The sequence below is a fragment of the Phaenicophaeus curvirostris genome, chromosome 10, assembly GCF_032191515.1.
Source record: "Phaenicophaeus curvirostris isolate KB17595 chromosome 10, BPBGC_Pcur_1.0, whole genome shotgun sequence".
Lineage (NCBI taxonomy): Eukaryota > Metazoa > Chordata > Aves > Cuculiformes > Cuculidae > Phaenicophaeus > Phaenicophaeus curvirostris.
The window spans coordinates 1,788,704-1,803,103 of NC_091401.1; the positions used below are offsets into that span (position 1 = coordinate 1,788,704).

Here is a 14,400-nt window from a genome sequence, read left to right on the forward strand (position 1 = left end):
TGATGAGACGTTTCAGCTCACTTGCAACCAGCTCCGAGACCTCAGCGTACTACGCTGTGCTTTACATACAAAAAGAAAAGAAAAACAGAAGAAAAAGCAAAAATATGTTCCTAGAGAGAAGAAAGCAATGGAAAAAGGCTCTCAAAAACCCCTGGCAAACTCCAAACGCTGATCTGCAACTCTTGTGCAGAAGGAGGGTGCCTGTATCCACGATGCTCCAGAGCAAACCACAGCGTTTGAAAGGGAAATCTCAGAGGCACGGACACAATTCCACCCTCAGCCATGGGAAGGTTACTTGAAAGATTGGTTTATCATTAGGACAACCTAAATTCGAAACGTTCCCTGTTGTCTAAAAATCCAAACCCCTAAATTAAGTTCTTGACAGGGAAATACTCCAGCACCCGGCTTTACAGGTTGTGTATATTGTGGGAAATAAACATCTACTCCAAACAAACTGACCTGTTTTACTCAAGGTCCAGAAAAAGTATTTATTCGCTGTTGTCCAGGAAGAAGTTTTAAAAGTAACGTTTTCACCTTTCTAAGGTAGCACCTTAAACAAGATCCTCCTTATAGAAGCAGCAATACATTTTAAAAGGATCAGAAACAAGGAAACACGTGAATTTATCCTTACTAAGCACTCTTCTGTCCCAGGAACATGAGGTAACATCACAGGGAAAGCCACACAGACAATCTGTGAAAGGCAGGGGGGTTGTTGGTTGTCTTGGAGAAAAAAGTAGCAAGACAAAGGAAAAATTCTTTAAGAAGTTACTTTTACTTCTTTATAATCAAAATTAGCAAAGGCAACAAATGTATAGACTGAGCAGGCAGATCAGTGGAAGGGGACATGGAAAGTGATTTTACCTCCTGTGCAAATCTGATTATTTGACTTGAGAAGCTTCTGGCAGTTCAATAGGACAAACTTCTGAAAGATAACTGAAGTCAAGCTAATGCCATATCTCTCATTTAATGGACATAATTGTATAAACCAGAGCACATCATATATTAAATGATTGATTAAACAGATGCTCAGAAGAATTCACAAAGGGCAGATAAGCTTGAAACTTTAGGTTATATTTATTTAAATTTTAAGTTGCACAGACCCTCTGAAAAATTCGCCTGCCAAATTCATTAATTTTACAGTTTTTGGTACTAATAATTTACAGAACATGTCTGCTTATTCATATTTACAAGAGATCACTTCTCTCTGCAGGAACATCTATACGCAAAGCCGGAGGATGGGAAGATGTTCATCCAAGCACATGTGCTGCCCAAGAGAACAGGAGAAATACATAAAGATCAATGGTCCTCTAAAGAGCAAGACATTTTGGTCAGTCAACACTGTTGCTGAACAAAACAGTTTGCCACCCAAATGATTTCTAGCTAAAGTCCCAAAACAGGCACATACTCTTCATCTCCTTAAAACTTTTGAAAGAAATGTCAAGCTGTGTCGTTTTCTCTATATTTAGATATCAAATAATTCTAAGCACTTTTAAAATAGATTTATAAACCTAGCGTCACTTTCAGTATTTCCCGAGGAACCTGTGCTCCTCCCTTAAAGTTAATGATCACAAGTTAGATACGTTATCAGTAAGCATTTAGATCCAACAGTGGGAAAGAAGGCTGGAGAATCCAAGACAACGGTGGTGAAAGAAACTGAAAAGAACAAAACCAAGGAATATTAAGGAAGATGAAGCAACCACTGAGATTCACGAGGAGCTGTTATTGATCAGAGACAGAAACTAAGAAGAACGTCAAGAAAGTCTTCAAAGGAAAATAAAAACATTATAACAGTGGACATGCCATGGAAAAAAACTTGGTTTTCCTCACAAAATACAGAAGAGCCCCAGATTTCCATACCTCACGTCCACTAACGGCACCTTAGTACGTGCTTTACCCGGAGTGGACTATCAATAAAATCTGCTCTCTTCTGATAAAGAATATTCTAGTAAACAGGCATGTTACTACAACTTGGAAAGAACAGAACCATTTCCCAGGATTTTAACTCTGTTTCACAGCTGTTACTGTACCCACTGCACAAATCCCAGCACAGAAACAGATCCCCCAAAGACATGGCTAACTCTGGGGTTCCATCGGTTTTGCTTCCTTTCTCCAACGAGACTGCTGAGGGTACGAAGCTGAGGACTGAAAAGGGATAGAAAGTCAACATGGAAAAAAAAAAGCAAATTACATCAGCCACTTGAAGTGCTGCTTCCCAGCCAATACCAGAAAGCTTTTCTGGGAAGCTATTGCCTCAGCAGCATATGGCTGACACTGGGCGTTCAGCCGGCTTCAGGCAGTAACAAGAGCTTTAAAAAATCTGAATTTCTGAGATTATAAGAGCACAGCTTTCTCTAACAAGGAGAAAGAAGTGGCAAATGGAGAGCAGCAGGGGGGGTGAAGATACTTCATCAACAAGAATAAAAACACATGGCCAAGGATCCCTTTGGTTTAATGCTGCCCAAATTCTCAGAAAGAAGCTTGTGGGGTTTTTTTTTCCATATGCACCTTTAGGAGAGTATTAAATAGAGACAAACAGAATGCAACTTCTTTCACATAAGCTGCCAAACAAGTCTGAGCAATATTTTAGACAATCTGTGCGAACAGTGCAGACATTTACGCAGGCTGGTAACCTAAACCCTATGCTTCAGGTCTTTCGCAGAATACTTCCAGAGCTCCAGGCTTTCCTATCATCCACAAATTTTCTTTACACTACAGAAAAAGGTTTCATAAACTGCTGACAGCTCATATTTCTTTTCTCTGATGCTTTTAACTGTACTTGGGACTTCACTTTCTAATTCAGAAGGAAGAGAAAGGACTTCTGCCCAGACCATTTGATACCTAAAGGTATATTCCCGTATCAGTTACAAAATAAAGAAAAATAATTGCTGAATTGTAGGCTACTTTCAACTCCACTCAAAGGAAATTATAGAAAGCGTCAGGAAACAGTAAATCGCTTGGTTGTGGGTACTACAAAGAGAGTAGAACTCTGTCTTTCTCTCTTTTCAAGGCTGAGTTAACTGGAAAAAGACATCACATGAAAAATTCATTAGAAGCTACAGTGTGGCAACAGAACGCTGGGAAGACTAAGTGTCACACGCCTGGTAATGGAGACGGCTTAAAGAGGGTATAAAAGGCAGGCCACTCGCTGCCAACTTGATAAAGTACAACAGAGGAAGAAATAGATTGATGCCTCATCCAGAAGAAATCTTTCTTGCTAATTCAAGCCAACAGAAGCCCAACTCCTTCCTCTTCAGTTTCAAAAAACACCATTTCCCTAGAAAGAAAGAAAAAACAGCAAAGTTAAGGCATAACTACACCTAATTCTTATAAGTAAAAAATGGGGAATAAATGGAAAGGGGTAGGAACAATGTACCTACCTTGATCAACAGAGCTTTTGTCTCCTTTTGCTGATGAGCAGAGTGTCTCTGAGAATTTGTACATTTCAGGATGATGACAGGGAGGTGAGAGAAATAAAGGGTAGGCCCTCGACAAACAAGCTTTAAATAAAATAATTTCTGAGTGTAGACAACATTTCTATACAGATCATGCACACAAGAAGCACCAAGCCGTGTGTCTCCCGCATCTTTACCAGCATTCACACTAACACACGTCTGTACGACCATCAGATTTATTCCATACAACTTGTTTCCAACGTTCTGTACCTCGACATCCTGAACACTGGATAAAGAAGTTGATTAAATCCAGAAGTGCTATGTCCCTGTCTTGTTTATATGATTCAATCCAGTCGTCCACCACAGACTGTCAAGAAAAAGAGAATACTTATCAGAGACTCTTAAAAAGCGTTTTATTAAGACAAATGACTTATTGTTTTCAGAATATAATTGTATAACTGAACATTTATTTTGCATAATTACACATGTACCAACTCAGAATTCTACGCACCTTCTCTGAGGGTGGAGACAGAACAAATTTTGTTAGAGATCACAACTCCATGCATTGTTTTCTGGTATTATAGTGTATAAACAGAGGTTCCAATTGAAATTACTGTAACTCTTCAAAATTCTACTTGCAGTATTAATTTTAAGCAAACGCTGTGATTCTGTTCAGAATGAACAAAGTATATTCCCAGAAATCTGATGGATAGAAACAGCTTGGGATAAAAAGTGAATTTATATTGCATAGCGAACGCCTTGGTATTTATAAAGGCCTAAGCAGCGCACCAAGCATCTAGAAACACTCTACACGGGTCAGGAAGACAGAGAACAGCGAGGAATACTTGGTCAATAAAAATAATGCACAGAAGTTGGGTCCTACAAGAAGAAGCTGGGGGGTCAATAAGCCACCTGAATCACAGCAAAGGAAGCTGAGTAGCAGTTTCAAATTGCACTCAGGACCGTACATAGCCAGATCTCATCATCCCCAACAGGCAGGTGAAGCACATAGACAGCAGGGAGGAGGCCAGAAAGCATACAGGTGGCAAAAGGTGCATCATATATCAACCTCTGAGGACCGAAGAGAAAGGGCACTAAAGGAATCCTGCCGTTCAACGTGAAGTGCAACCCCAGCATCCAAAAGAGTCAACAGCAGGAATCCAGCAGCTGAGAGGCAGGCAAAGCCCATCGCTGCTGCCCACACAGCACCTCACCCTGCAGTTCTGCAACAGGACCCAACCCCAGCTGCGTAGATGCACAGTTTTTAGAACTCCAGATGCAGGAACAATGAAGCAATGAGGACAAAGCAAACAAAAGGTCTATGGAAATGCTTAAAAACTTGTCTACAAAAGCAAGAGCGTGTGAGATCCTTCTTTAGCCTGCTTCACACTTACAAGAGACAGGTATGGCTTCCTTGCATGCCCCTAAAACAAGGACACTGAGCTGCTCTGTTACATAAAACATTAGAAGTAAGGAACTGAGTAGATTTGGTGTAACCAAATACCACATTATACTTATCTGCTGAGAAAAAAAAATAAAATCCTGTTCCCTCCACGTGGCAGCATTCACTAAGCTGACCTGGATTCTGCTCTCCAAGCAGACCTTCCAAACAGGTTATTTTATTTTGGAGAGTTCAGGTGTACAACAAAGTCCTATAAAATTAAGTTAAAAAATCCTAAGTGTACATGTGTCATCATCATCAACCTCCTCCAGTTACCACGAGTCCCATGCAAACGGCCTCTAACCAGGCTGGAAAAGAATTAACAGGAAAGACAAAATGCAAACAATTCAACTTCTCAGGAAAATGTTGCCTCTTTCTAAGCTGATAGATGTAAGGATAGGATCCTGAAAAACCCATCTAGAGTTTTCACCATCCAAGTGCAAACTCCATGCCAGTGGGACCTTAGCAAAGTTCTGTGAATAGGGGAGCAGCAGGAACAGAGCTGTGAACGTATCGGAGGCACACGCAGCTCTGGGAACTGAGCCCCAACACCTCATGTTTAACACAGACCTCTGTTCTGGTTCCTAAACCAAGACAGGAGGAGATTATCAGTATTACCATGTTCAACAACCAGCAGGCATCCCTAAACATTCAGTTTGCCAGGAAACTAAGTTTTTACAGGTCTGTGTACCAACACACACGCACGCACAGGAGGAGAAGCGAGCTTACAAAGAGGTCCATCTGCTGCTTAGAAAAAATAGAAAGGAACACTTGGCCTCAAACGAATCTTGAGATAAGCTGAGGAAACACAAAGCAGCAGCGCAAAAACAGCTACCTGGAACGCTTCACTGTTGTTTCATAGAATCACAGACAGGTTTGTGTTGGAAGCGACCCCAAAGCCCATCCAGTTCCATCCCCCTGCCATGGGCAGGGTCACCTCCCACTGGATCAGGGGCTCCAAAACTCATCCAACCTGGCCTTGAACCCCTCCAGGGATGGGGCAGCCACAGCTTCCCTGGGCAACCTGGGCCACGGCCTCCCCACCCTCACAGGAGAACATTTCTTCCTAAGATCTCATCTCAATCTCTCTTTCAGCTGAAAACTGTTACACTCATCCTATCCCTGCACTTCTTGATCCAGAGTCCCTCCACAGCTTTCCTGTAGCCCTTTTCAGCACTGGAAGCTGCTCCACTGTCTCCTCAGAGCCTTCTCTTCCCCAGGCTGAACCACCCCAACTCTCTCAGCCTGTCCTCACACAGGAGGTGCTCCAGCCCTCAAATCATCTTCGTGGCCTCCTCTGGAGTCGCTCCAATAGGTCCATGTCCTTCCCGTGCTGAGGACTCATTATTTCATCACGAATTTAGACCTGTTTCTGTAAGCATGAATCAAGCGACAGGATTCTCCAGGGCATGAAACCCAAGCCTAGCCAAATGCAAAAATTATCTACTAAATAAAATACCGACCAAGCTCTGTGGCCAGATCACTGATCTACCAAGTCAAGCCACTTGTCTGAGCAGCTGTATTAGCGCAGACACCACACGACTGCCAGCAGCTGCTTGTTCCACTGAAGAAAAAAGCAGCTGTCCTGGGCAGCCAAGGTTCACCTGCCCCAGAGGGCCTCTACGCACAGTGAAAAGCACAGCAATAGGGCAGGAATATACTGACACCGCCAAGTTACTCTCCTAGATCCTTAAGGCCCTAGCCTGATTCTTCTCTGGTGATTGTACCTGTCTGAACCAGGTCATTTTATACCCACATCACCTTGCCGCCATGTGCCTCGAGGGTTAGTGACTGCAAAAAAGAATAATTGTTGTGTTTTAAACTTGCCCACTGCTAGATCTAGTTGATGCCACCTAATTTTTATGGAAGAAGAGAAAACAAACTTCAAGCCTGTGCTTCCATCTGGCCACCTCTTTTCAGGCTGCAGAACCCTACTCTGTGCTGTGTGGCCTGCTCAGAAATACTTCCCTATCTATCTTGGCTCATTCTCGTCACGTTTCTGTTAACGGTTTCTGAAGTCTATTATGTTCTTCCTTGGTCCTGGGAAATCCCAGATGCTCTTCCTGAGTGCCCATAACCAGTTCACCAGGGTCTGTGTGCTTTCCCAAGCCTGGTTCCACAAAAAAACACGTCCTGTAGAAGCAAGGCTGGCCTGAGAGATTCTGTTTCTTTCTCAGCCTTACTCCTGCCTCTCGCTACAACACCCTCCCACTGCCCCACAGCTGCTGTTCCCGGGCTGTGCTATGGATAGGCCAGTGAACCCATCTGGACAGGAAAAAAAAGGGGAGCCAGAGGGGTTAGACCTGGAGGAATATCCTTCTTTTTTTTCTGCTTCTTTTAAACAATTATTTAGTTGATTTTTGCAGCACTACTTCAAAACCACCAGTGCAGCTCATCTCCCTTCTGCTAGTTTTCGTCTCTTCATACAACAAGACCAGTGAGGGCCACGCTGTGTCCTGGGGCACTACAGCCCGCTCTGCCCTACCTCGTAGAGTACTTTTATTTTCAAGCCAGAGCCAAAACGCCATCCACAGAGAAGTCCAGACAAGGAGCTGATTCCAAGGCTCGTGGGCCAAACTTGAGGCAACACAGGGCCTTTGGTGACCGCAGGAAATAAAGAAACCAGCAAAACTAGAGTGAAGGTCCTGAGCAGGTTTAGCAGGCAAAGGCTGCCCCCCGTGTCATCTGAACCCAGCAGAGGATTGACAAAGCTGGAACTAAGATGTCAAATGTTTGAGTAGGATTTGGTTTACCTAACTTAAGGTGCCGTGTCATCATCACGCAAAGCAGTTGCTTCCTTTATACTTCACACGGTGAGTACGTGTGCGCGTACACATCTACAGCCAATATTCACTGGAGCTGTCAGCCCAACTCATCTCTGTGGGGCAGGAACGCATGCTGAGATGACACAGCTCCTGCTTAAAAACGCCCATGAGTACACTCAGAAGACCTCCACCAGCTGCCCAAGGAGCAGACAAGGCACATGCAGGCACCTGACCTAGAATCATAGAATCGTTTGATTGGAGAAGACCTCTGAGATCACAGAGTCCAACGGTACCTGTCCACTACTGAACCGTATCCCCAGGCACTTAGTCTGCCTGTCTGTTAAACCCCTCCAGGGATGGGGACTCCACCACTTCCCCAGGCAGCAGTGCCCGAGAACCCTTTAGGTGAAGAGATGATTCCTGATACCCCATCTAAACCTCCCCCTGGAGCAACTTGAGGGCACTTCTCGTCCTTTCACTTGGAAGGAGATACCAGCACCCACCTCGCTACAACTTCCTTCCAGGCAGCTGAAGACAGTGATGACCTGCCAGCACCTGGACAGAATCACACAAGTTATGTTCACTCATCTCTAAATTGAGAGGGATATTTCCAATCTATCAGAATCAAAATAACACCCACAGATCCGCATCACTCAACCCCTCATGCACAGTTGGCATGCTTGTTGGTGCATTTTTTATGGATTACAGTTTAAAGGCAACAGGAGATAATGAAGCCAGACTACATATGCTACAACAGTTGGAACTTAATCAAACTGTTGACTTTTGATGTAACAGAAAAGAGCTACAAAAGATGAAAACACTAGGATGAAAAAAATAAAAATGATACACATCCAGACCTAAAATAGAGACAAGTATCAACTGTATCAAGAAAACCCAGCAGTAATCCAAACACCAGGAAAAACGTCCAACATGAGCGAAAAAGACATCAACCAACAAGCAATAGCGCAGCAAACAGTCCAACAAGCAACCCTTGCCAGAAAAGGAACTGTTTGGCATAAACACGCATTGGGAGAAAGACTCTTGTTAAAACCAAGTATTTCTCACCAACAGCCCACTGGTTACAGCAGATCAGTTTCTCCAGCACGGTTCTATCTTGTTGGCTGCCTCCACCCAGTCACCCTGATTTCAGAGGCTTTTCGGACACAAGCAAAGAGCAAATTCCAGCAACAACTCCCATTAGGTAACCATTTTGTCAAGTGCTATCCTGCCCAAGCCCCTTCCCGTCCCAAACACTGAACTGACGCTGCAGGGAAGCCGCTGACAGAAGGGGGGAAGGACCAAACAGCTCTTTGGACAGCAGGTAGGTGCAGGTGGGCTCTTTCCACCAAAAGACTTCATCCCCACAAGAGTCTTGTTGCCAGCTTCCACAAAAGCCTTAGGAAATATGGTAGGAATAGATTGCATGAGTTGTTCTGGTGGTACTCATCTGCTTCCACGTGTTTCTACCTCCAGATGCAGCAAAGAGTGTGGATTTACCATGTGGAAATGTGCACTGGCATGCTGTGCACAAACCACCTGATAAATTCAGCAATCCTGGGAAGCACAACATCTACAGTACGTGTGCTGAAACGCTCTGCCCAGGAGCAAGAAATCTGTGCCTTTGGGATTCACAAATCCAGTGCACATGCACAAGGAAAAGACTCCCCCGACACCAAAGTTCTGAAGGACCACAAATGAGAAACTGCACAAAAGCCTCGTTAGCTTCTCATCTTCATTACCAGACTGCAGTGAGGTGAGTATTGGGGAGAAATCCCAAATATAAAATCACCTAGCTCAGTTATACAGATAAAACCTCAGGATTAGCCCTGTAACACCTGCGCAGCCCCCTTTCACCCCACTCCCTGTTGTCAGAGAGCTATACGCAGATGCATATACACATATGTACGTACATCTACAGATATACAGATCTATACACAGAGGCACCACATCTCTGTCAGTGAAAGAAGTCCTTACAAGTACTTGTTTAAAAATGAGACTTTTTTGTACTCTAATCTGAAAATTCTTATGAGAACTGAGTGAAAAATGAAGGTCATCTGCAAATGGCAAGTAATGTAGAATATACATGCGTCATCTGGACAGAGATTTTCAAAAGCCTGCAAGAGCTTTAAAAAAAACCTTACAGAAATTACATCTGTGGTGACTCTGTTTTAAGAGCTACCCCACAGAACAACTTGAAGAATATGCCAGGCAGGCAACCCTATTGAAATGAGAGGCTGAAAGCAAGCAGCAGAACACATCCTTAGCGCAAGTAAACAACTTAAAATCTATCCCGGAGACTTAGAGACACACTGGCCTTCACATAGGAGCATTTTATAGTATTGAAGAGAAACAGCCGTTTGGATTGCAAGTAAAAGCCCAAGTGTGATGCAATGAATGAAATAAAGAAGCGAGTTACCTTATTACCTCCTGAAGGCTTTACATCTCTGAACCCATTTCACATTGCTGCACCCAGGAGCAGCGAGCGCTGAATGACCCAGAGGGACTGACTGCATATACCCTGCCAGCTCTTGTAAATGATCACACTCCCACTAACCATTAATGGAAGATGATTTCAAAAAACACTATTTCACAATTTAAATTAAGTAAAAATCTGGCAGCGAGGCCACTGACACAAAGAGAAAACAAATGACACCAAATACCAAGTCTACGTTCAAATACAAGATCTGAGTCAATTGTAAACCAAGGCAAATCAAGGATAAAAGATGTTAAATGATTTGCGATTTCCTACAACTGACAGTGGACATGCTTCATTTAGAGTGAATATGACAGACAAAAAAATGGCTCTAGAATGGGTGCACAGTGCATTTACTTTAAAGACGGGGAGGGGAAAACAAAGCAGCATGGCTTATACTAACATCATCTGCCAAAAAAAATTTACTCAAACGAAATCCAAAGCTTATTAAAACAAAAAAGGAAAGGAGAGTGAAATTAAAGATTCATATTATCTGTATAAAAGCAGCCTGAAGAGAAGATAAAGGCTAGAAAATATGCTTTAACAGGCAGTGAGGAGAACTTAGAGTATGCTGAAAATAAGAACCTGGGGACAGAGAGGGAAGCAGAGAAAAGTCTCATCATGCTCTGCTTGAAGCAGTTTTGAAGAGAATTCACGTAGGTTCTTTTAAAAAGAAAAGAAGTCTTTTAGTGTCAAATTTTGTGAAGACTAAACTAATTCCACAGACAGTTCCTGGGGAGAAAGTAGTTCCTCACAAGTGAAAATACATGCAGTTTAAGATTGTGCATTAGCCTTGAAGACAACTGTTTGGTTGTGTTCCAAATTGCAGGCAGTTAAGTCTGACATGCTGAGCTGGGGCTGTTCAGCCTGGAGAACTCTAGGGAGACCTTAGAGCAGCTTCCAGTGCTGAAAGGGGCTCCAGGAAAGCTGGGGAGGGGCAGGAATCGGGGAGTGCAGGAATAGGACTAGTGGGAACAGTTTTCAGCTGGAAGAGGGGAGATTGAGATGAGATATTGGGAAGAAATGTTTTCCTGTGAGGGTGGGGAGGCCCTGGCCCAGGTTGCCCAGGGAAGCTGTGGCTGCTCCATCCCGGGAGGGGTTCAAGGCCAAGTTGGATGGGGCTTGGAGCCCCTGATCCAGTCGGAGGTGTCCCAGCCCATGGCAGGGGTGGGACTGGATGGGCTTTGAGGTCCCTTCTGACCCCAACCAATCTGTGATTCCTCATCCATCCAAAAACCTGGTGTAAGGTTAACAAAAGAAAACTGTAGACTGAGAAGCTGCAATCAATTCTTTTTCCACTAATAGTGGTACTTCTAAATTATGAAAGAGTTCACACTTTGCTAACACCTAGCAAGCACTTTCTGAAAGGCCAAAACTATTCTCTTTATGTAACAATATCCATTTCTTTTCTTATCATAAGCAAAAATGGGAAAATCTGGAATATGCAGTGTCTACCTAGGTAACTTTTTTTCCCCTGAAGCACAGAAAGGGAAGGAATAAAATCCTAGAGGTATTTATTCCCATTAAAACTAAGGGATCCACACTCTCCATACAGCTACATCTGTGTTTGGTGTTCGTATTAATATGTGTTTCCATGCAGTAGAACAGGCACTAGGTGTCATTCGGTGGGGAAATCGGTGTAATACATTACATGGAACCATTTGGGAGAAAAAGATGCTATTGAAAGATAAAAATATTTAGTTCTGTTATGAGAACATTAAACCAGCACAAATTAACTGGTATTACAATTTTGTGCATAAAAAGGTAGTGGAAAAATTCTTCTTTCAACTGGATTAAAGCCACAGAACTACTGATGACAAGCACTCTCGTCGCAGCCGATCTACAGCGCTTAGAGCTGCATTTCCTCACCCGAGCCCTCCGAAACGATGGCTAAAGCATTCAACAGCCCATACCAAGCAGATTTTCTGCTCTGCTACAGAATTTCTGCAGGTGCTCATCTCTCCCAGCTGACAGGTTACACAGTTTCCGAGGGGCTGCATCAGTTTAACCTGGGCAGTCAGGGGCAGGAATGCTTCTGAGATGCTACAAAGAACCTAAATTACTTGGACACTTGGAAAACGAGACTCAACATATCCTCAGAGAAGCGCAGAAACGAGATCAGTTATTCCAGTAAGAAACCCATTAACCTATTAACAAATACAATTCAAGTTCCTTTGCTAGCACAGTTTGTAAAGAGCTCACCATTCACCCCAGATACTTCAAAAAATGATGACACCTCAGGCTCTGCAGCAGGACGTGGAGGAAGGCAGGAGGTTCACTGTAAAGTCAGGTGGTTTGGCACAAGAGAAATGGTGATGCAGTCCCTTCTACTCATGGAGATTTAAAATAGGGAAATACATTGGAATTGGCTGCATCCATAAAAGTATTCAAGGAAAAATAATAATGAATAGAGAGAAGTAAAAGAAAGCAGAAGAGTACCGTGTTTGCCTAATTAAAAACAGTGAGCCTCAAAAAGCCCTGTGAACAGCCTTAGTGGGCTAACAAACGTACTGGCGGAAAACAGGGACAGGAGGTCACACCAGCCTTCATCCAGAGAGCTGCCAACAGAAAAACCTCCGAACAACTAGCTGTACAAAAGGTTACAGAGCAAAGTACAAACCAGGGACAACAAGCCCATTCTATTTGATTCATAGAGTTCAAATGAGATCTAACATCAACACAAGCAGGACTTCATAACAAAGATTTACATGCAAAGCGTAGTCCTGAAATTACATTTACTTGAAATAGGAAATATTAACCTAACTTTGCTTCCCTGGAAGACCCAAACAGCAATAAGCCTGAAGAGAATTAGCAAACTAATCCTGCTCTGAGACCCAAAAGAGAGGACAAACTTAAAAGAAGTGAGAATTGAATTCAGCTACAGATTTCCATGAGCTGGCAACACAAAGCCAGAAAAATCTAACACTGAAAATAAATCCTACGAGCTAACAGCAGGGGCAGACAGATCAGAAATGAAAGCACATGCAGTAAAATTACCACATAATCTTCTAATATATTAATTGAATTTTCCTGGGTTTTCCTTGCTGGAAGCAAGCTTAAGAGCACAACAGAAAAACATAGGTTTGTATTACAGGGAATAAACTAAATTTTGAGGAATAACAGGTTCTGACAAGAGAAATAGATGGCACTTGTCTGAAAACTGGCAATATTGACAAAATTGCAGAGGGGTTGTGGCCAATTTTAGCATTGAAATTATGAAAAAAATGCCAAGTGTTCCTAATTGTTACATCAACATCTTTAAGCAACGAAGGAAAAAGTAAAGTATAAAAATGCTAACAAGTTTGGTTTATAGAACCTTGGTTTCATGTGGGATTACTGCCTGGAAGTGCATTAAAAAAGTACTAATTCACCTTTTAATTGCATCCTCTTTCCTACAATAGGGTTTAGGAGGAATAATTCTACCAATAGTAAAATTCTCAGAGGTGCACAAGTGACCCATACTGTTTACATCAGGGCTGGTGCTCCTAAACATGAAGGCGAGGAGGCCCCGGCCCAGGGAAGCTGTGGCTGCCCCATCCCTGGAGGGGTTCAAGGCCAGGTTGGATGGGGCTTGGAGCCCCTGATCCAGTGGGAGGTGTCCCTGCCCAGGGCAGGGGGTGGATGGGCTTTAAGGTCCCTTCCAACCCAAACCATTCTATCATTTGAGTCACATATGCCTGTCTGCATCGCAGGCCTTCAAATAAACTTGCCTATTCTTTCACTATTTGCTTATAATTTCTCCACTGGTTAGAAATGAGCTGTCTACATCTTTCTCACACAGGCTGGGCATGTGTCTATTCCTATGTGTGTGTATACAAAGACGTACACACCCACCTGGAAATGCAAACACAAATACTATATTTCTCAAAATTATGCCTTTGTATTTGAATTCCAAAGGCTTCTTAATACAAATGCACAGACAATTTATTCTTTGCATTTTGCTTGCCGAAGCCTTCCGATGGCACCTCCTTTAAAATAGATGAAATGTATCCGTGGGTTCCACAGTCATCGAGGATGAAATCACCCACTCCTCTTCATCTGCCTTCTGAAAATACCAGTCGCTCGAAGACAAACATCCTACATAAAGCATATTGTGTGTTCTGTACCACAGCAAAACCAGAAAACAGACTCCAGATGTTTCCTCAAATCCTGCTAAAAACGAAATTTGAAAAAGTACTGAAAAACAAGTTGGAAGCCCCGACACACAGGATGAAGAGGCACAAGGAATATGAGGCTTTGTTAAGAGTAAATTTGTTCTGTCTTCACCTACTGCAGAAGGCGGGTTAATCCTGAGTAACTGTAAATACAGCAATTGCAAAGAACTAAAAA

The 14,400-nt window shown here is 43.0% G+C and overlaps 1 protein-coding gene across 5 annotated transcripts in view; it reads right to left on the reverse strand.

Annotated features, from left to right (window-relative positions):
- The window catches only part of STAG1 (STAG1 cohesin complex component), a 163,693-nt gene that overhangs the window by 94,923 nt on the left and 54,370 nt on the right, over positions 1 to 14,400 (reverse strand). For all 5 annotated transcript variants that reach the window (XM_069865028.1, XM_069865027.1, XM_069865026.1 and 2 more), the window contains one exon: positions 3,663 to 3,759. In XM_069865028.1, coding sequence (XP_069721129.1) covers positions 3,663 to 3,759 — 97 coding nt within the window. The remainder of the gene's footprint in view (positions 1 to 3,662; positions 3,760 to 14,400) is intronic.